Source organism: Ovis aries, chromosome 5, assembly GCF_016772045.2.
Source record: "Ovis aries strain OAR_USU_Benz2616 breed Rambouillet chromosome 5, ARS-UI_Ramb_v3.0, whole genome shotgun sequence".
In the NCBI taxonomy this organism is placed as follows: Eukaryota; Metazoa; Chordata; class Mammalia; order Artiodactyla; family Bovidae; genus Ovis; species Ovis aries.
Window position 1 is genome coordinate 2338153 of NC_056058.1, and position 19966 is coordinate 2358118.

At 43.0% G+C, this 19966-nt stretch overlaps 2 protein-coding genes across 2 annotated transcripts; one reads left to right on the forward strand and one right to left on the reverse strand.

The window, feature by feature from the left end:
* Window positions 1–10148: 10148 nt before the first annotated feature.
* Window positions 10149–13945, reverse strand: LOC101102231 (histone H2B type 3-B). Its single transcript, XM_060416152.1, has 2 exons — window positions 12736–13945; window positions 10149–11626 (listed from the first exon to the last, which is right to left on the reverse strand). The coding sequence occupies exon 1, from the start codon at window positions 13915–13917 to the stop codon at window positions 13537–13539; it is 381 nt and encodes a 126-aa protein (XP_060272135.1). The 5' UTR covers window positions 13918–13945; the 3' UTR covers window positions 10149–11626; window positions 12736–13536.
* A 235-nt stretch (window positions 13946–14180) lies between these two features.
* Window positions 14181–19318, forward strand: LOC101123292 (histone H2A type 3). The gene has a single exon (XM_042249457.2). It carries the CDS (start codon window positions 14235–14237, stop codon window positions 14625–14627), a length of 393 nt encoding a protein of 130 aa, XP_042105391.1. The 5' UTR covers window positions 14181–14234; the 3' UTR covers window positions 14628–19318.
* The last annotated feature ends 648 nt before the right edge of the window (window positions 19319–19966 follow it).

Here is a 19966-nt window from a genome sequence, read left to right on the forward strand (position 1 = left end):
GCCTCGCACGGGTTGCCACGGTTGCGGGAGCCACCTTCAGTTGCAGTGGGCGGGCTTCCGGTTGCAGCGGGCCTCCCTTGTTGCAGAGCACAGGCTCTGAGGCACAGGGTCTTCAGTAGTGTGGTGCGTGGGCAGAACGGCTGAGGCTTGTGAGTTCAGCAGTTGCGGTTCCCTGGCTCCAGAGCACCGCTCAATAGTTGTGGCACATGGGCTTTGTTGCTCCTGGCATGTGGGATCCTTCCAGATCAGGGGTCACACCATGTCTCCTGCATTGGCAAGCAGGCTCTTTACCACTGAGTCACTAGGGAAACCCTCTTTCTTTCCTTCCTTCCTTATTTCCGGAAAACCTCACGCCTGCACGATAGGGTTCCATCGGCCAATACAAAATATTGCTCTTGATCCTGAGGCCTGTCCTTTGTCCATTTGGGCTGCTATGACAGAATACCACAAACTGGGGAGCTTAAACAGAGTACAGCACTCATAATTCTGGAAGCTGGGAATAGAGAGATCAGGGGGCCAGTGTGGGTGGGTTCTGGTGAGGACCTCCTTCTAGATTGCAGATGGCTGCCCTCTTTCTGTGTACTGACCTAGAACAGAGAAAGAAGATCTCAAGAGATGATTTTCTCTGCCAGATGCCTGGGATAAATTCTTTTGCTACTGAAAGTGTTCTGGACATATCATCCCCGAATATGCCGCACTTGTCATATTGATTATTTGGGACTGAGATCACTCAAGAAACAGCAAACACTGTGAGAAACTCTCTGAACTCCCCCTAACTGCCTAAAAACAGTTCCTTCAAAATGAATTTAACTGTCATCAATTCCCTCCCCAGAGTTTCATCAGCAAAGGAAGACTGATTCATCACAAGAAAGGAGACTAGATGTCAATGCCACACCCAGACAGACTGTCACAAACTATCATACCTCCTGTCTAGTCTCCTAAGGGCCTGTCATCTTTCCTAACATCATTTACTCTCCTCTATGAGGACTACTTCTCCCCTTCTCCTACTAAGATGGTATATAAGCTCTCAAATCTCATTGCTTTTGGGGCTATTCATTTTTTCCCCTGCAATAATAATTCACCTTTTCCATGCACATAGTATTTTAAAATGAGTAAATTTGCATAACTTTTCCCCTGTTATTCTGCCTGTTGTCAGTTTATTCATAAACCTACCTACTGAACCCAAGAGGGTGGAAGGAAAGTTTTTTCTCTGTAACATTACAAACGTTATTAACAGCTTCAATAACGACCACCAATGAGTCTTAACTGAGACAGAAAGACCTGCTCAGAACAGTGAGTTTTAAGGATAAAAGCTAGCTTTCATTCTGAGAAATCTATACCAACTAGATCTACAAGTGAAACAAAAGAGATTTTCTGTTTGAGTGTACCGCCGGTGCAAGATCAAGCTTCAGACCTCTTCCAAGGGTGAGACCAACCATTTGTATACATTGGTCATTAAGTCTCTGGTATAAAAAAAATAATGGTTACAGAAACAGTTTGAATAAGTGACCCAGAAGCAAGCATTTGTCTATTTTATAAATGTGTCTTGTATTCAAAACTATTTTTGAAAATTTGAATTGGATTGGGGATGTGGAATTGAGTGAAATTTCATCTGCAGTTCTTTCAGCTTTCTACTGCAGTAGGAATTTTAAGATAGCTGACTGGTGTTTTTTCCCTGGAAATTTAAACACAGGGCAATGCATTTAAATATTTTTTTCCTACATATATGTATTATTTCCTCTTCAATATGATACATATGTATATGTATATATGTATATAATATGTATTATTTCCTCTTCAAAATGAAATTCCACATCCAAAGCCAAAACAACCTAGGTGTGGTTAGTGCAAAGCTTGGTACCGCTGACCTAATTTCCAGGGCTAGTTATCTCATCAGCTGTTTCACTTAAGAAGTGTTTTTTTCCTGCCTTTTGCTGTCTCATCTGCAAAATGGATTTAATAATAGTGCATATGTGGAAAGGATGTTATGAGCACTAAATTGAATGAAGTATTCATTAAGTGGATTCCCTGGTGGCTCAGACAGTAAAGAATTTGCCTGCGATGTGGGAGACACAGGAGATGCAGGTTCCATCCGTAGGCTGGAAGACCCCCTGGAGAAGGCAACGGCTACCCACTCCAGTACTCTTGCCTGGAGAAATCCATGGACAGAGGAGCCTGGTGGGCTATAGTCCATGGGGTTGCAAAGAGTCAGACAGGACTGAGCAACACTTTCATTTTCACTACCACTTGATAACAATGAGCTCTCTAGAAATGTTTAAGTAAACTATAGATTTTTTAAATAAACAGATAAAATAGTTAATACTGAGCACATTCAAAGCAGCTCAGCTCACAGACTTGCAGGTAGGGGACACTGCCTCAGCTCACAGACTTATTCATTCAACAAACACTGGTTGCATCTCCCCTATGTGCCAAGCTCTATGTTCCACCTTAGAGATTTAAAAGTGAAGGACACATCTCTTGCCCTGGAGTTTACAGCTTAGTCCATGTTCTAGCGGACAGGAGAAAGGCTTATGCTCCATATTTACGTGATGTAGTTCCCTTGGCACAGAGGGAGCTCAGCTGAGGCATGCATCCCTGGCTGTGGCTGGATCTCTTCTGAGAACAGGGTAAAATGGAACCAACAGGACTTGAGCACTAAATATATGACCATATCCTGCCATTTGCCTGACACATATTCACTCACAGCAGTCCCATTAAGTAGGCATCCATAGCCTCACTTCACAGATGAGGAAGCAGAGGGCAGAGATGGTAAATTACCAGCCCCAGATAGGGAGCTAAGCACAGGCCATCTGAAGAGTGGCTCCCTGACATCTCTCCTCCACTTTCTTCATACCCAAACTTTCTAAGACAAATAATACCCCTTTTGGGTTTCTTCAAACTCCTATCTTGAAAGCACCTTGCTAACCGCTCTGAATTCAGTGAGCCACTCTGTCTTTTGTGGGTGCTGTTGTTTCCCCGTCTGTTTGGATAATGCACTGGATGGCTCAAGTTGCCAGGTAAATGACCTCCACACCAGCGCTGGAAAACTGTGATGTGCATAGGAATCTGCTTAAAATGCAGATTCAGGCTCAATACCTCTCAGGTGGGGCCCAAGCATGTGCGTTTCTGACGGGGTTCCCCAGGCATTATGTGACACAACTGAGAAATGTGAATTCATAAGCCCTTGTTTCTATCTTGGGAGTCAATATAATAGGAGAGTTTAATCTTCTGTATATAGGAATTAATTTAATAGGGAGTCAACTTAGGGACTGATGACTTCAATTAAAAATAAGATAGGCCCCAAATGGAGTCTCTTATCCTAAGCCCCATATCACCAAATCAAGACTTAAATACAGTTTCGGCTTTCCTAAAAATATAATCTTAAACCAGCAATTCCAATCAGGAATTGCCTGATCAACACCAGTTGGGTAATCTGCCTCATTAGAGCCCTGCCATCTCCTGAAGAGAAGTAACCTTAGAGTAACCACGCTGCTTTTTTGCCTAGTATATCTTCCTTGCTCCTGCTTCTTTCTGGCTGTAGAAGTCTTTCATTTTGTACAGCCCCTTTCTAACAGCTATATTGGATGCTACCCAATTTGAATCATTTCTGCTCATATAAACTCTTTAAAATTTTAATATATCTCAATTTACCCTTTACTGGTTCCAAAACATCCATTCTGTTGGGTAAGTACAGAACAATAAAAGTATCTAACCCTTGGGGTTATTAGGAGACTACACGAGGTGATACATATACACTTAGCATATAGCTGTCGCTTCAAAAGGGGTTGTTTAGTCAGTATTAATAACAACAATATAAAGGACTGTTTCCTTTGAAACCCATTCATTTCCTTCCTCCAGTTAAAAATCTGCCTGTTGCATCCTATGTAAGTACCTTAGTTTGTTTTTCAGTACTGTTTTCTGTACTTCAAATGCGAAAAGAACCGTTCGCATTTACTCTTGAATTCTGAAAAGAATTCTCTTCGGCCTTCGGGGGTAAAAAAATGATAGGAAACAAATGATTGGAATGGTGGTTGGAAGCTGCCATTTCCCTCTGCTAAATAAGCACAAGCTCACTGTCTCAAGAAATGTCCCCTTTGTGTCTGTCTCCTATCCAGGAAAATCGGAGACGCGGGATTAAAGCGCGTTTTTATTACCTTCTTCATGTTTTTGTCCGATACAGACATGGTAACTAAACAAATACCCAGCTCCAGTTGCAACAAAGGGTTTGAACAGAAACCCGCATCCTGACTCGGGAGGCCTGGCTAGCTGCAGCTCATCGGGTCGCGAACAGTCGGACACACTCAGCGACTGAACTGAACTGAACTGAACAGAACCTGACTCCACTCATGGCCTTCGGATTGGTTGACCTATTGTCCAATAGGAAAGAAGAACTGGCATCTACTATTTACATAAATTCTCTGTAACCTGGCCGAGCGGGACGGACCGTCCAATCAGATTCTAGGAAGTTGGAGGCCTCATTTGAATATGGAGATAATAAATAGTCATCCCCGCCGCCCGCTGCAGGGCTGGCTCCGCCTGTCTTCCCTTCCAGAGGCGCCGCCCAAGAACTGCTCCGAGACCGCTGTCTGGGAGGCTTAGGATAAGCCAAAGAATTAGCGCTGCCACAAGCAGAGCTAATATATCTACGTGTATAAGGTGCTGAAGCAGGTGCTCCCCAGCACAGGTATCTCTCCCATGCCCGTGGATAACTTTGAACGCGTTGGTCAAGGGCACCTTTGAGCTCATGCTTCAGCAAGGCCTCGGCGCGCTGCAATTGCTCTTACGAACATGTAAGGTGAGGCACAGAAAGTGCACATCTGCACGGCTGCCCCATGCGCAGTGTGTCATGCCCGCAGATACCGAGACTGTCAAGGACCCGAGCTCCAGATAGGTGGGCCGCAGTGCTCTGAACTTCAAAGGCTCCGTTCACAGCCACCTCAGTGCTCAAAAAAAGAGCCTGCCTCCTGGTGTGGGTGTGAAATGCTGTTCAGTTAGGATTAGGGAGGAGATGGGAGTGCGCTCCTGAAATAAAGCTAAGTTTTAAAGTGGCATATTCACCAAAAAGACCTGCTGTGTTAGCCTCAGCCCCAGTCAGAAGCCTGAGAGGGCGCAGCCCTGCCGCTTGAGTTCTTGAACCCGGTCCAGGTCCTTCTGTCTGCAAGTGGCAAGTGCCTTGCAGGTGAGGGGGTCACCTCCGACAACGCTTAGTGCCAACCTCCCTCTCTAACCACACTCCCTCGTGGGTCACGCCGGGGTGTGCTGGACATGACACTTGGTGAGGCTCCGAGTGTTGAAGCGCAGACCAGGCTGTGACTTGTGGGGGCGTCCTTCCGGCGTTTGCCACAGCAAAGCGCTTGAGTTTCTTTCCTCAAGCATTTAAGCAGCATTAAGTTTGAGCAGCTTTTTGTAAGTACTAGTATTAAGGCTGTTCCTCTTTAAAATATTAAAAGTGCGGGAGCACAGGTAGTGGTCTAGACCCTCAAGACTCAGCTAAAATCCCCCGAACTAGGTTGGTTATTTATCCGAAAAACATGTATACCTTTTTGACCTACGCTTCATAAACGGTTTGAGTTGGGCTTTTTTTTTCCCCCTCCCCGGTTTTATTGAGGTATAATTAACATATATCATTGTATAAGTTAAAAGAAACTGGAAGTTGTACCTTTCGACTGCTTTCATCTCCCCACCCCTGCCTCTGGTAACCACAGATCTGATCTCTTTTTCTATGAGTTTTCTTGTTTTTGAAGTGTAAAATACCTACAACACTATGTTAATTCCTGATACACAACATAGTGATTCCATATTTCTAAAGATTTTAAAAGTATCACCATGATAATCTAGTTGTCATGTCAGCATACAAAAATATTATATAATTATTGTGTGTGCTCAGTGGTTCAGTTGAGTTCGACTCTTCGCAACCCCATGGACTGTAGCCCGCCAGGTTCCTTTATCCATAAGGATTCCCCAGGCAAGTACCCTGGAGTGGGTCCCATGCCTTCCTCCAAGGGATCTTCTCAAACCAGGGATTGAACCCAGGTCTCCCACATTGCAGGCAGATTCTTTACCGTTTGAGCCACTAGGGAAGGCGATATAATTGTTGACTGACTATATTTCCTGTGCTGTACCTTTCATATCTGTGACTCATTTACCTGTGACTCATCTTTTCAGGTGCCTATTGGCCATCTGTATATCTTCTTTGGAAAAACATCTATTCAGATCCTCTGCCCGTTTTTTACAGTTGGGTTTTCTATATTGTTTGGGGGTTTTATGTTGAGTCATATGAGTTTTGTATACTTTGGATATTAATTCCTTGCAGACATATCATTTACAAACATCTTCTCCCATTCAGTAAGCAATCTTTGCATTTTGTTGTTGATAGTTTCCTTCACTATTCAAACATATTTTAGTTTCAGATAGTCTCATTTATTTTTTCTTTTGTCGCCCTTGCTTGAGGAGACATATCCTTTGGGAGAAGAACCCTGCATTGGCAGGCTGTTCTTTACCACTGAGCCACCATATCCCTTTCACAGCTAATAAGATTAGGGACAGCTGTGATGTGCTTTCAAGCACACGGCCCCCTAGTTACAGCCTCATTCCCTATTATTTTGACGATGTTAACTAGTTTTTATTCCAAGCCATCGGTGATATTGGCCTCTAATTTTCTGTTGCTGTGATATCTTTGTCTAGTTTTAATGTCAGGGTGATGCTGGTCTCAGATCTGAGTTCAGAAGCATTTCTTACTCTGCAAATTTTTGGAATCATTTGAGATGGATAGGGGTTAACTCTTCTCTAAATGTTTGGTAGAATTCACCTGTGAACCTGTTCGGTTAAGGATTATTATCATTACCCAGTTTCAATCCTGGTGTTAGTTTATATTTTCTATTTCTACCTGGCTCAGTCTTGGAAGATTGTACATTTCTAGAAATTTGTCCATTTCGTCTAGGTTTTTAATTTTATTGGTGTATAATTACTCATAGTAATCTCAGGACCGTTTATAATTCTGTGATGTCTACTGTAACTTCTTTATGCTCCTTTGAAGAGGCTTTTCAATAAAACAAATGTAGTACTTTTTAAAAAACTTCAGTAAATTGTATGCAAAATAAATGTTGCCTGTATGACACATTTAATAACAATTAGGGCATGCAAAGCCTTACGGGCCCATGCTGTTCTCAATCTAAAAAATATCTCATAGTGCTGGTGATTCCCAAACCATGAAAAACACCTTCACAGAACAACCCAGTCTCCAAGAGCCAAAATGCTATGTGAGATTTGGATTCACAGCTGTGTCCCCTCAGGTGGACAATGGTCATCTGATCCCTCCTCCAGGAACTTCACACACATCATTTCCAGTGACTGCTACCCTTTAATCAATATTTAACTTCTTGCACAGTAAATTCTATTTTGCATTTGTAATTTCTTATTAAAGAGAGTTTTTCCTCCTCCAAAATATTTACTTCATAATAACAAATTTGACTTCAAATTTCTAGATGAAAAAGGGAGTCACCTAGATGCATTTCAGATTGTGTACATGCAAAATTCCTCCAGTTCCTTTCAGATCCTTAATTTTAAGCATTTGCCTTTGTTATTTCAGAGAATTTGAAATTGTTATTCTCTGGAGAATGACTCCATTGTGCTGAGTCCCATTTTCCTCACTTCTGTGTATTCTCAAGTATTTGGTTAACTGCTCTAGTTTAACTTTCCACTTAGTTTAAGAGACCATATATTTCTCTGTTGTAACAATATGATAAACATAGTTTCTATATACATTTTTTTCCCAATTTTCTTAATCATAGACTCTCTGTAGCAGAGATTCCATATGCCTTGCCTCTTCCTTAACAGATTCTCCTCCTAGGAGAGGGCCAAATCAGGTCCATTCTGCACCCGGGGCTGTGTGCAGCCTCCACTGGACTATTCAGCAAATAGGGGCAGCCTTTTTAACTTCAAGCTAATTCTCTGTGCTAGTATAAAAAGTACTAAGAAATTAATTGGTGTTTTGCATTATTCACAGAAAGCTGTGAAGTATATATGAAATTATTGTAAAATGTTCATTTTACTTCTTAATTGTACTTTTGATACTAAACACTGTTGTTGCCACTCCTAGCACTTTCTATCACAGTTTCTGCTGTAGACAATTTCCATTTATTAGACCTACCTATGGTTTAAGCTTATTAAAGTAAAGAATCATGTGGATCTGTGAAACTAGTTTCATATGACTGTAAGTTTTCATTAAGATATTGACTCCCAATCTAATTTGGTAGGAGGCTGAGGGCTTGGACCCAGTCAGCAGGCCCCTAATTCAAAGTGAAGAACTGAATTTTTTAAAATTAATTTAATTGGAGGCTAATTACTTTTACAATATTGTATTGGTTTTGCCATACGTTGACATGAACCAGCCATGGGTGTACATGTGTTCCCCATCCTGCACCCTGCTCCCACCTCCCTCCCCATCCCATCCCTCTGGGTCCTCCCAGTGCACCAGCCCTGAGCACCGTGTCTCATGCATCAAACTTGGACTGGTGATCTGTTGCACATGATAATATACATATTTCAATGCTATTCTCTCAAATCATCCCACCCGCTCCCTCTCCCACAGAGTCCAAAAGACTGTTCTATACATCTGTGTCTCTTTTGCTGTCTCGAATACAGGGTTATCATTACCATCTTCCTAAATTCCATATATATGCGTTAGTATACTGTATTGGTGTTTTTCTTTCTGGCTTACTTCACTTTGTATAAGTAATAGGCTCCAGTTTCATCCACCTCATTAGAACTGATTCAAATGTATTTGAAGAACTGAATTTTGTAGGTTTTTTTTTTTTTTAAGTGTTTAACCGAGGAAGATTTTAATTTTATTGTTCAATTCTTTTTGGCAGGGTACTTTTAACACTAAAACTACCCCAAAACTGGAAATTATAGATTTCTTACGAACAGCAAAGGGCAGCCCTGTATTTTATCAGCAAAAGTCCCTCAAGGCAAGAATACAAAGTGTGAGGCAAGACCAATGCTTTAAAGCATAAAAGATTCTGCAATATACTGAGAAGAGGCTATACCAGAAGAGAGGCTTAAAAAGCTGGCTATTTCATTCATAACTGATATTTTCTGAAAATCTACTAAAAGTCCACTTTCAGCAACTGAAATAATACAAACTGGGAACTTCCTATAAGTGTACCTGGTTGATCCTCTGAATACATTTCATTAGGAAGCACTATTATGAATGATAGAGTGTGAGAGGAAAATCACATATAACAGTTTGTGAACAACCCAGATGTTATGAAGCTTCCTCAATGTTAATTTTAAAAAGCTGAATTCATTCAAGCAAATCATTTTCTGAAATTAAACCAGAGAATTCTGCTAGTGTTCTTTCATCAGGATGTTAGCATTTCCATTTTCGTATGTAAAACATTGGAAAAAATGTGAACTGTCTCAAAAGCCACTCGTATCTCCTTTCTCTCTTGTAGAGGCCAGAAAGAAAAAAAGTACTTGATTTCAAATACCTGCAGTTAGGGCTGGACATTAGACATGGTTCTGGCCATGGAGGGCTGTCCTTTCCAAATAAAAAGAAAAGATTTGCTAAGAGAAAGCACCTTGGCCTTTCTCTTTTTTCTTCCCTGAATGTGGAAACAGGCCATATTACCTGAAATTCCCACACATATTTCTCTTAATCGAGGACATTTTGATTTGGCCAATACTCCCATAAATATGTCAGAAGCATTAAATTCTTGGAGAAACAAAGCCACGTCCTCATCCATTGACGTATCCCATACTCTGCAAATTTCAGTCTCCATTTCTTCATCAAGCTGCATCTGCTGTTCATCATCATCAGAGCTGGATTTGGCATTTTCAGGGCTAACCATCTGATGAGCCCGCTGAGCATGCCGAAGAGCCAGTGCTTGCTGGACCGTGCTGGTGATGCAGCTCCCCATGGCCACTGCCGCCTCTGCCGTCCCGACCTGGCAGCCCTGTCGACAGGTTGCGGTTCATGACTTGGCCACCTCTAGTGCAGGAGCTCCACCAGAAGCCAGTAGTTTTTAATATGAATCAGGTATCTACTGAGAAAATGAAAGGTGTTGTCTTCTGATGACAGATCACTGTTTAAATTTTGTATTACAACTAGGAAGGCAAAGAAGTAAGTAAAACTGCTAGGAAAAAAATTTCCATTTCGAAGTATTTATTTTTGTAAACATTGTTTCAGACTATAAAAAACACGTTAGAACACTAGATATGTTCGTATAGGTATGTTCAAACGTATAGACATGTTCAAACATATATGGATAGAACATACAGATACGTTCAAACACTCATATCTATAAAAGAGAACAAGGGGAAAGAAATAATGCCTGCACACTGCTATCACTAACTATAACAATACTATATATGTCCATGAGTGCACAAACTCACTCAGGCAGAAAGGAAAGGAGGGTGTGGGAGGCAGAGACCACTATCCATATCTTTAAATGCAGTTTTCACGAAAGTTTTATTATCAGTTTTATATAAACCTATCAAAACTTATTTATATTTAAACAATAGTGTATTGTCCAGATGATTTTTAAACATTTCTGCTCACCAACAAGTTTTTAAATTTCAATTTCCATTTTTGTGTATAAAGTAGGTAGATAAAACAATGCTAAATATACATATCTTACATTAGGATGAAACGCTGAATCTGAAGTTGAATGAAAATATGAGTTCAAGGTGAAAAAAGAATTACATAAACTAGCTCAGTGTTAACGAATAATTTAATAGTGTATTCTATAAACTGACTGTGGTATTGAATAGCTATTTCAATAGAAACCTTTAAAAAACTGATGTGATCCAGAAAAATAAACGACACAATCAAAAAATGGGCCAAAGAGCTAAATAGACATTTCTCCAAAGAAGACATACAGATGGCTAACAAACACATGAAAGATGCTCAACATCACTCATTATCAGAGAAATGCAAATCAAAACCACAATGAGGTACCATTTCATGCCAGTCAGAATGGCTGCGATCCAAAAGTCTACAAGCAATAAATGCTGGAGAGGGTGTGGAGAAAAGCGAACCCTCTTACACTATTGGTGGGAATGCAAACTAGTACAGCCACTATGGAGAACAGTGTGGAGATTCCTTAAAAAACTGGAAACAGAACTGCCTTATGACCCAGCAATCCCACTGCTGGGCATACACACTGAGGAAACCAGAACTGAAAGAGACACGTGGACCCCAATGTTCATTGCAGTACTATTTATAATAGCCAGGACATGGAAGCAACCTAGATGTCCATCAGCAGACAAATGGATAAGAAAGCTGTGGTACATATACACAATGGAGTATTCAGTTCAGTTCAGTCGCTCAGTCGTGTCTGACTCTGTGACCCCATGAACTGTAGCATGTCAGGCCTCCCTGTTCATCACCAACTCCCGGAGTTTACCCAAACTGATGTCCATTGAGTCGGTGATGCCATCCAGCATCTCATCCTCTGTGGTCCCCTTCTCCTCCTGCCCCCAATCCCTCCCAGCATCAGAGTCTTTTCCAATGAGTCAACTCTTCGCATGAGGTGGCCAAAGTATTGGAGTTTCAGCTTTAGCATCAGTCCTTCCAAAGAACACCCAGGACTGATCTTTAGAATGGACTGGTTGGTTACTCAGCCTTAAAAAAGAATACATTTGAATCAGTTCTAATGAGGTGGGTGAAATTGGAGCCTATTATACAGAGTGAAGTAAGCCAGGAAAAAAAAAACACCAATACAGTATACTAATGCATATATGTGGAATTTAGAAAGATGGTAACGATAACCCTGTATGTGAGACAGCAAAGAGACACAGATGTATGGAACAGTCTTTTGGACTCTGTGGGAGAGGGCGAGGGTGGGATGATTTGGGAGAATGGCATCGAAACATGTATAATATCATATGTGAAAGGAATCACCAGTCCAGGTTCGATGCATGATACAGGATACTCGGGGCTGGTGCACTGGGATGACCCAGAGGGATGGTATGGGGAGGGAGGTAGGAGGGGGGTTCAGGATGGGGAACACGTGTACACCCGTGGCAGATTCATGTTGACGTATGGTAAAACCAATACTATATTGTAAAGTAATTAGCTTCCAATTAAAATAAATAAATTTATATTTTAAAAATAACTGATATGAGACCATTTTGTTTTGTAAAACGTCCTATCTTGGGATTTGCATTCTTGCAACTATTAACTAACCATAAAGTATTTTGAACGCCAACTTTAAAATGTTTGGGGTTTTAGAAATTCTTTTACAGTGGACCCATGTAGAAAAAGGAATGAGGTGGGCGTTTTCCAGCCGCTGTGGTTTTCTCCCCAATCCTTCCCACCGAATCAAGCATGCAAGCTTCTTCCTTTGGAGATGATTTGCAAAACCCGGGTCGTCAGCCTTTAATTGAACGTCAGTTCCTTGCCCGAGATGATGACACGACCTTTCAACATCTAATTCTCAGAACAGCTCAAGAAAGTGATTATTTGAAATCCCCTTCTTACATTAAAAAAAAAAAAAAAACAGGCAAAAAAGGTGGGCGATGTCTTCCTCAGAGTGAACTCTTCACGCTAAAGCACTTTATCTGAACTAAGATGACACTTTCCAAATGAATGCCATGAACTCAAAGGGAAAATTCTGCGTCACTAGTGCGTCATTGAGAATAATGGGGCTGAAATGGAAGTTTACATTTGCTGAGAAAAAGGTTATTTTTCTCTTAAATTGCCCTCCTCTCCCCACCCCCGCCCCTAACTACCTGCAGCCTGGGTGGGCTTATTACATCCAGTTCTCGAGCACAGAGCGCTGTGTTCCACCACGCTTCCATTTTCCTTTCGGTTTCAAACATCCCGCCTTTGAAGAATCCAGACATGCAAACATCCTCCCGTAAATGTTCATTGCCTTAGGATAAAGATATCTGGTCTGGGCGGAGATGCATCGCCAGGCGCTAGCGCCAAAGCTGTCCAACACCCCCGGGGGCCTCACCCAGAGCGTCTTTCAGTGCATCTTCGGGCTCACTCATTAATGAACACGGAGGTATTCGAATGGCATACGGTCCCTCTGGGGAAGCGGGGGATGGGGGGTGGGGGTGATGACCCGCGCCACCCGTCCACAGGCGAACATCATGCGCACACAAAACTGTACCATGCCCGCAAGCCTCGGAAATGGCACTCTCCAGACCCTAAAAACACTTAACTCAAGGTTCTTATTTTGCTTAGTGAAGCGTCGATAGCTTTGAGCGGAAGCAGGGGTGGGCACGCAGCCTTTTCGTTGTTTCCCACACTGCTATTTTTTCTCGCCAGCCCATCCCAGACCAGATAAAATACAGGTACGCTTTCGCTTTCTGCTCACGTACACACGCGCGCACACGTCTATGGGACAGGGGTTGGGGTGGGGGTAGGGAGAAGAATCCGGGCGCCCTCCTAGTAATCTATGAGCCGCCACGAAGTAGACAAGGGATGCTTTTACATAACAAACCCTTCACGTGTTCGACACCCTTTCTCGATCTTGTGAGTGGCTCTGAAAAGAGCCTTTGGGTTTCCGGGCACCGAGGTGCACCTCATTTAGAGCTGGTATATTTGGTGACAGCTTTGGTACCTTCCGACACAGCGTGTTTGGCCAACTCGCCGGGCAACAGCAGGCGCACAGCCGTCTGCACCTCCCGGGACGTAATGGTAGAACGCTTGTTGTAGTGCGCCAAACGGGAGGCCTCGCTAGCGATACGCTCGAAGATGTCGTTCACGAACGAATTCATGATGCCCATGGCCTTGGAAGAGATACCGGTGTCCGGGTGCACTTGCTTCAACACCTTATACACGTAGATGGAATAACTCTCTTTGCGGCTGCGCTTACGCTTTTTGCCATCCTTCTTCTGCGCTTTAGTAACAGCTTTTTTGGAGCCCTTCTTGGGTGCGGGAGCTGATTTGGACGGATCAGGCATGACGGCGGATCCTTCAGATAGAAAAAAAGGCCTCTTTGCAGAGCAACTCAACTTATACGTCCTGTATTCAAATGAGGGATCCAGAGTTTCTAATTTCTGATAGGGTCAAGCAACGCGCAACGTCATCACTGGAAAAGGCAGATGCAAATTAGGGGGAAACGGTGACTTTCTTTTCTGGTTGGTCACCATCACTAGCCAATCGGGAGGCGCCGGCTGCACTACCTCAAGACTATATATAAGGACTCTCTGCTTACAGTGAATTTGTTGGTTGGTGTTCTGTTTTTTGGCTCTATTTTGTTGTTGTGAGTGGTTGGGAGATGTCCGGCCGAGGCAAACAGGGCGGTAAGGCGCGCGCGAAAGCGAAGTCGCGCTCTTCGCGCGCGGGCTTGCAGTTTCCTGTGGGCCGAGTGCATCGGCTGCTCCGCAAAGGTAACTATTCTGAGCGTGTGGGTGCTGGCGCGCCTGTCTATCTGGCAGCCGTGTTGGAGTACCTGACGGCTGAGATCCTAGAGCTGGCGGGCAACGCGGCGCGCGACAATAAGAAGACGCGTATTATCCCGCGCCATCTGCAGTTAGCCATCCGTAACGATGAAGAGCTCAACAAGCTGCTGGGCCGCGTGACCATCGCGCAGGGCGGTGTCCTGCCCAACATCCAGGCTGTGCTGCTGCCCAAGAAAACGGAGAGCCACCACAAGGCCAAGGGCAAGTGAGGCGGCGGAGGCGGGCCGGAAACGGTCGTGCTCCCCAGGGGCTCCCTGACACCAAAGGCTCTTTTAAGAGCCACCCACAGTGTCTGGAAAAGAGCCGTACTGGCCAAGGGCGCGTTTCGCAGCGCGTTTCTGTGCGAATCTGAGCAAGGCTGGGCTTGCGGGAAATCGAACCAGAGACATGATTTGGGTGCTCATAGGGGCTCAGTGGGCTGTGTGTTCGTTTGCAGCAGGGAATGACATTTTCTCTTGATCTCACCCCCAAGGTCATGGAGTTTTAATCCCACTCATCCTTAAGACTTTGTTATTATCGGTGAAAAGCTACTTTTGACTCCGAGAAGTCATTACTGTGACATTCAGACGCCAAGTACGGACTGTTTTCTTATTCCAGGAGAAATCCATACATTGAATTGGTATTGAAAGTAATCTTAGAAGAAAATCTGCGATTTGAGGTTCTGATAGATAAACGTGATTTACATCTTAAAGGGTATGAATGCACGAGTTAGGCTTTTAGAGAACATGAGATCAGAATTTATTGTATTGCGAATTCTAAGGTCTTGGGAAGGATATGTCTTGCTAGATGCATTTTCAGCATTTGAAATGTATCAGTTTACATTTTGAAAATAGGTGCACGTTTTTAAAGGAAATTTTATTTTATATAGAATAATTATTTAAAGGAGTTTAAATTACTATATTTGGGTTGGTTAAACGTTAATAAGAGATCCCCTTAAACTGATAGCTAAAGTCAAAATTATTAGTACATTGAATTTGATAAAATTACTTTCGTGAATTGAGTAAATTTAAAATGAACAGTGTTAGGACCAGATTGAGTAATATATATGTGGATATTTCAAAAGATGATTGTTCATGAATTCCACATGATGTTACAAATAAGGGGTGGAGTGTACCAGATACACTTCTGCAAAGTCTACTGAGAAGTGAAGACGTTAATAGCACTTACTTCATGGGGTTAAGGGATTAAATGAGTAATTCCATAGTAATCCCCATGTTTAAAAATCTCCAGCACACTACGAGTTTAGTAAATGTTATTCTTGCTGTCATCCTTACTGATTCCATTAATTTTTTTATTATAACATAGGCCACTAAAACATTCGGAATGTTACATAATAAGTATTTATCTTACAAAATTGGGGTTCCCTGGTGGCTCAGACGGTAAAGCGTCTGTCTACAATGCGGGAGACCAGGGTTCGAGCCCTGGGTTGGGAAGATTCCCTGGAGAAGGAAATGGCAATCCACTCCAGTACTGCTGCTGCTGCTGCTAAGTCGCATCAGTCGTGTCCGACTCTGTGCGACTCCATAGACAGAAGCCCACCAGGCTTCTCTGTCCCTGGGATTCTCCAGGCAAGAACACTGGAGTGGGGTGCCATTGCCTTCTCTGACTCCAGTACTATTGCCTGGAAAATACCATGGACAGAGGAGCCTGGTAGGCTACAGTATGGGGTCTCAAAGAGTCAGACATGACTGAGCAACTTCACTTTTAATTAGATGTACTCAAACCACGGCTCCCTAGACACTGTCTAGAGCTAACCACGTATTTGCTAGTCTTTAGAAAATATCCTAGCAATATAAAACTTTGCACCAAAAATTGATAAGAACCATCAGTGTGGGTGGAAACAACAGCCAACTCGTCTGCAGTGTAGGTAGATGGTAGCATTCACGTTGCCTAATGGGACCATTTCAATGAAACAAACTGCAAGGATTATGCAAGAGATTATAGAGTCTTCTGGAGATCTGTACATTGTGTTTCCGGTGACAGCCTTCAATTCTACTTTAAACTTCTATTTTTGTATTGATATTTGTGTAGGTCATTGTATGTCTTCACCCCCTTCAGTGTTATTTAAGAAAGAAAGGTTTCTCAGGAACAGAGAGCTTGGGTCTTGCAAGCGTCATCACTGAGCTCCAGATTTTCAGTGCCCCTAGTGGAGTGTTAACTGGGAAGCATGAGGGGGGAGGTGCTCCAAGAGGAAGCCCTTCTTTTGTCACTTCTAAGGCTGAGTTTATATAGCCACAAGCCCTGATTAATTTTCAGTTAATTAAAATTAAATACAAAGGTGCAGTCCTAGCCACACATGGCTAATGGCTGCCACAGTGGACAGAACAGAGACAGAAGGTCTCCATCATGACAGAAAGTTCTGTTGGGCAGGTCTGGTGTGATCATGATGCAATAGGCAGAGCTGCCTGCCTTGCCTAGAGAAAGCTCGTCAGACTCATGCTTGAAGAAAACAGTGTATGGCCCAGCCATTCTATCCCCCAGATACATACACGGACTCAGCTACCCAGACACCCATCTCACATTCACAGCAGCATCCCAAAGATAGAAACAGCCCAAATGTCTGTAACAGATGAATGGATAAACAAAATGTGGTCTAGCCATAGTGGAAGAGTAGTCAGTCATAAAAAAGAATGACATGTTCATGGATGAACTTCAAAAAGGTTGTGCTAAGTTAAAGAAGCTGGACACTAAAAGTCACGTATCGTATGATCCTGTTTATATGATCGCATACAGAACAAATCCATAAGGACAGTAGATTAGTTGTTGCAAGTTTGTTGGGTATTAGAGGAGTATGGAGTATTGTTCACTTTTGGGGTAATGAAAATATTTCAGAGATGGAAAGAGGTGATTGTGAATAATATATGTCACTGAATTGCTCACTTTAGAATGGTTTATGTGAAGTTCACCTTGATTTAAAAAGATACGTGAACCTAATACAAGGATATGCACTAAAAAGAAGAGGAGTTTGTGTCTCCATCACTTTTATCCAGTAGGTGGAGTGTAGGCTGGCCTGCCTGCACAGTAGCATCCCTCAGAGACCATGCCGGGAGAGGGGCATGGAGTCTTTTGGGTAGCCATAGCTTTTCCTTCTGCCTAACTCGGTGGAGTTTCAAGCCCTCTTCCCAGCCAACTGACACATATCATTCCCTTCAATGGAATTATTTTGGTCATTCTCCCCATATTCCTATGGGAGGGCACTTAATTATTAAGAAAGATGAAAAGGGAGGGAGATCCCAGAAGAAGAATGCAGTCTGGGCAGCCTCAGAAGCATCCATGCTCACTGCGGATAAAGTGTTCCTAGTTTTTGGAATTCTCAGTTTAGCCTGGCTCAAGTCTAATAGGCGATCTCACCTCTCTAGGTGTGGCCTGTACCCAGCCTCTGCTGCACATCTGGTCTTTCCTCCCTACAGTATCACTTTCCATATATTCACCAACAGATTCAAGAATCTTCCAAATGAAAAAGCAAATGGATTCCTCCCCCCAAAGTTTCTGTGCTCCCCTAGACTAGGGAGAGCAGAGGAACTTGGGATTAGCACTTGAAGTCCTGGGTCCCCCAGTTCCTAGTGCCATCAGATCTGGGCTGAGCTGAGCTGTTCTACATCATCCTGTTACATGGCTGCCCCAGCCCTGGTCATCAGAATCTGCCTAATGCCTCCTCCTCCACAACTTCCCTACCTCCAGCCAGGGTCATTCCTATTCATTGCTCACAAAGCCTCAAGAAGCTTTGGTTTTCTCCAGTGCATGCCCAGCAGAAGCTTAAAACTGCACCCCTCTCTCTGCCTGCTTCCCTCCCTCCCAGTTCCTGGTCAGCTGGGTTCTACTGCCTCCTGCAGAGGTCTCCACGGACACCAGGTCTTGGTGCTTCTCTCCTCTCTCAACTTTGGACCCAACAGCTCCTCCTGTCGGTGCTGCCCATGGGCCTCCAGAACCCCTCTCCCTCCTGCTGCCCTGTCCTCAGCTCACTCCCAGGCACATGCAGCCCTCTGGGTCACGTCCTTCCAGGTCACTCCTGCAGGATATCAAATCTGCCCCCCAAATGTCCTAGAGAGCATGTGGGTCAGCAGTTTGAACCGAATTCCATCACCTCTACTAGCTTTGTCAGGGATGCTTCCTAAGGCCCACTTGACTTTGCACTCCACGATGTCTGGCTAGAGGTAAGGGATCACATCATCGTGGTTATCTGGGCCATGAAGATTTTTTTTGTATAGTTCTTTGTATTCTGGGCTTCCCTGGTGGCTCAGATGGCAAAGTGTCTGCCTGCAATGCAGGAGACCCAGGTTCAATCCCTGGGTCGGGAAGATCTCCTGGAGAAGGAAATGGCAACCCACTCAAGTACTCTTGCCTGGAAAATTCCATGGATGGAGGAGCCTGATAGGCTATAGTCCATGGGGTTGCAGAGTTGGACACAACTGAATGACTTCACTTTCACTTTTTGTGTATTCTTGCCACCTCTTCTTAGTATCTTCTGCTTCTGTTAGGTGCATACCATTTCTCTCCTTTATTGTACCCATCTTTGCATGAAATGTTCCCTTGGTATCTCTCATTTTCTTGAAGAGATTTGTTAGTCTTTCCCATCAAAAACAAAACAAAACAAAAAACCCAGTCCAAATTGATTTAAATAAGCATAGAACCAGACTCAGATATGACACAAGTGTTGGAATTATCTTTCAGACCAGAATTTTAAAACTGTGACTAAGATGTGACACAGGCTCTAATGGATAAAGTAGAGGGCAAATGCTAAGAAAGTATCAAAAGGGAATGTGAGACATTGAAAACACTGTAACAAATGAAGACTGTCTTTGATGGGCTCCTCAGCCAACTTTCTACAGTCTAGAAAAGAATCCATGAGCTTGAAGAAATGTCAATAGAAATCTCCCAAACTGAAATCCAAAATGAAAAAGGAATAATAACAATAAATAGAAAATAGAATATCCTCGGACTGGGATAATTACAAAAGCTGTAGCATATGTGTAATTAGAAGAGAGGAGAGGAGAGAGTAGAAGAAATATCTGAATAATGGTTGAGAATTTTCCAAAATGATGGAGACTAAACCACAGATCCAGGAGGTTCAGAGACCACCAGTAAAAAAGAAATCTATGCTGAGGCACATTACATTCTGTTACAGAAAACTGAAGATGAAAATACCTTGAAAGAACCAGGGTTGGGGGTGGGGCAACACTACAAAGACTTCTCATCAGAAATCGTGAAAGTGTGGCATGACATATATACAAATTATTGTAGTTTAAAAAATCACTAACCTAGAATTTTGTATCCAACAAAATTATTCATCAAAAGTGAAGGAGAAGATAAAATACCCCGAACAGACAAAGCAATCTTGAGGAAAAAAAGAGAATGGAGCTGGAGGAATCAACCTTCCTGACTTCAGCTTAAAACAAAGCTACAGTCATTAAGACAGTATGGTATTGCCGAAAAACTAAAAATGTAGAGCAATGGAACAAGATAGAAAGTCCAGAGAGAAACCCAAGCACCTATGGGGCATCTTATCGTTGACAAAGGAGGCAAGAATATATAATGGAGAACAGAGAGC

Coding starts and splice junctions, on each gene's coding strand:
- LOC101102231 (XM_060416152.1), bottom strand. CDS start 13,917: ATGCCTGATCCGTCCAAATCAGCTCCCGCACCCAAGAAGGGCTCCAAA.
- LOC101123292 (XM_042249457.2), top strand. CDS start 14,235: ATGTCCGGCCGAGGCAAACAGGGCGGTAAGGCGCGCGCGAAAGCGAAG.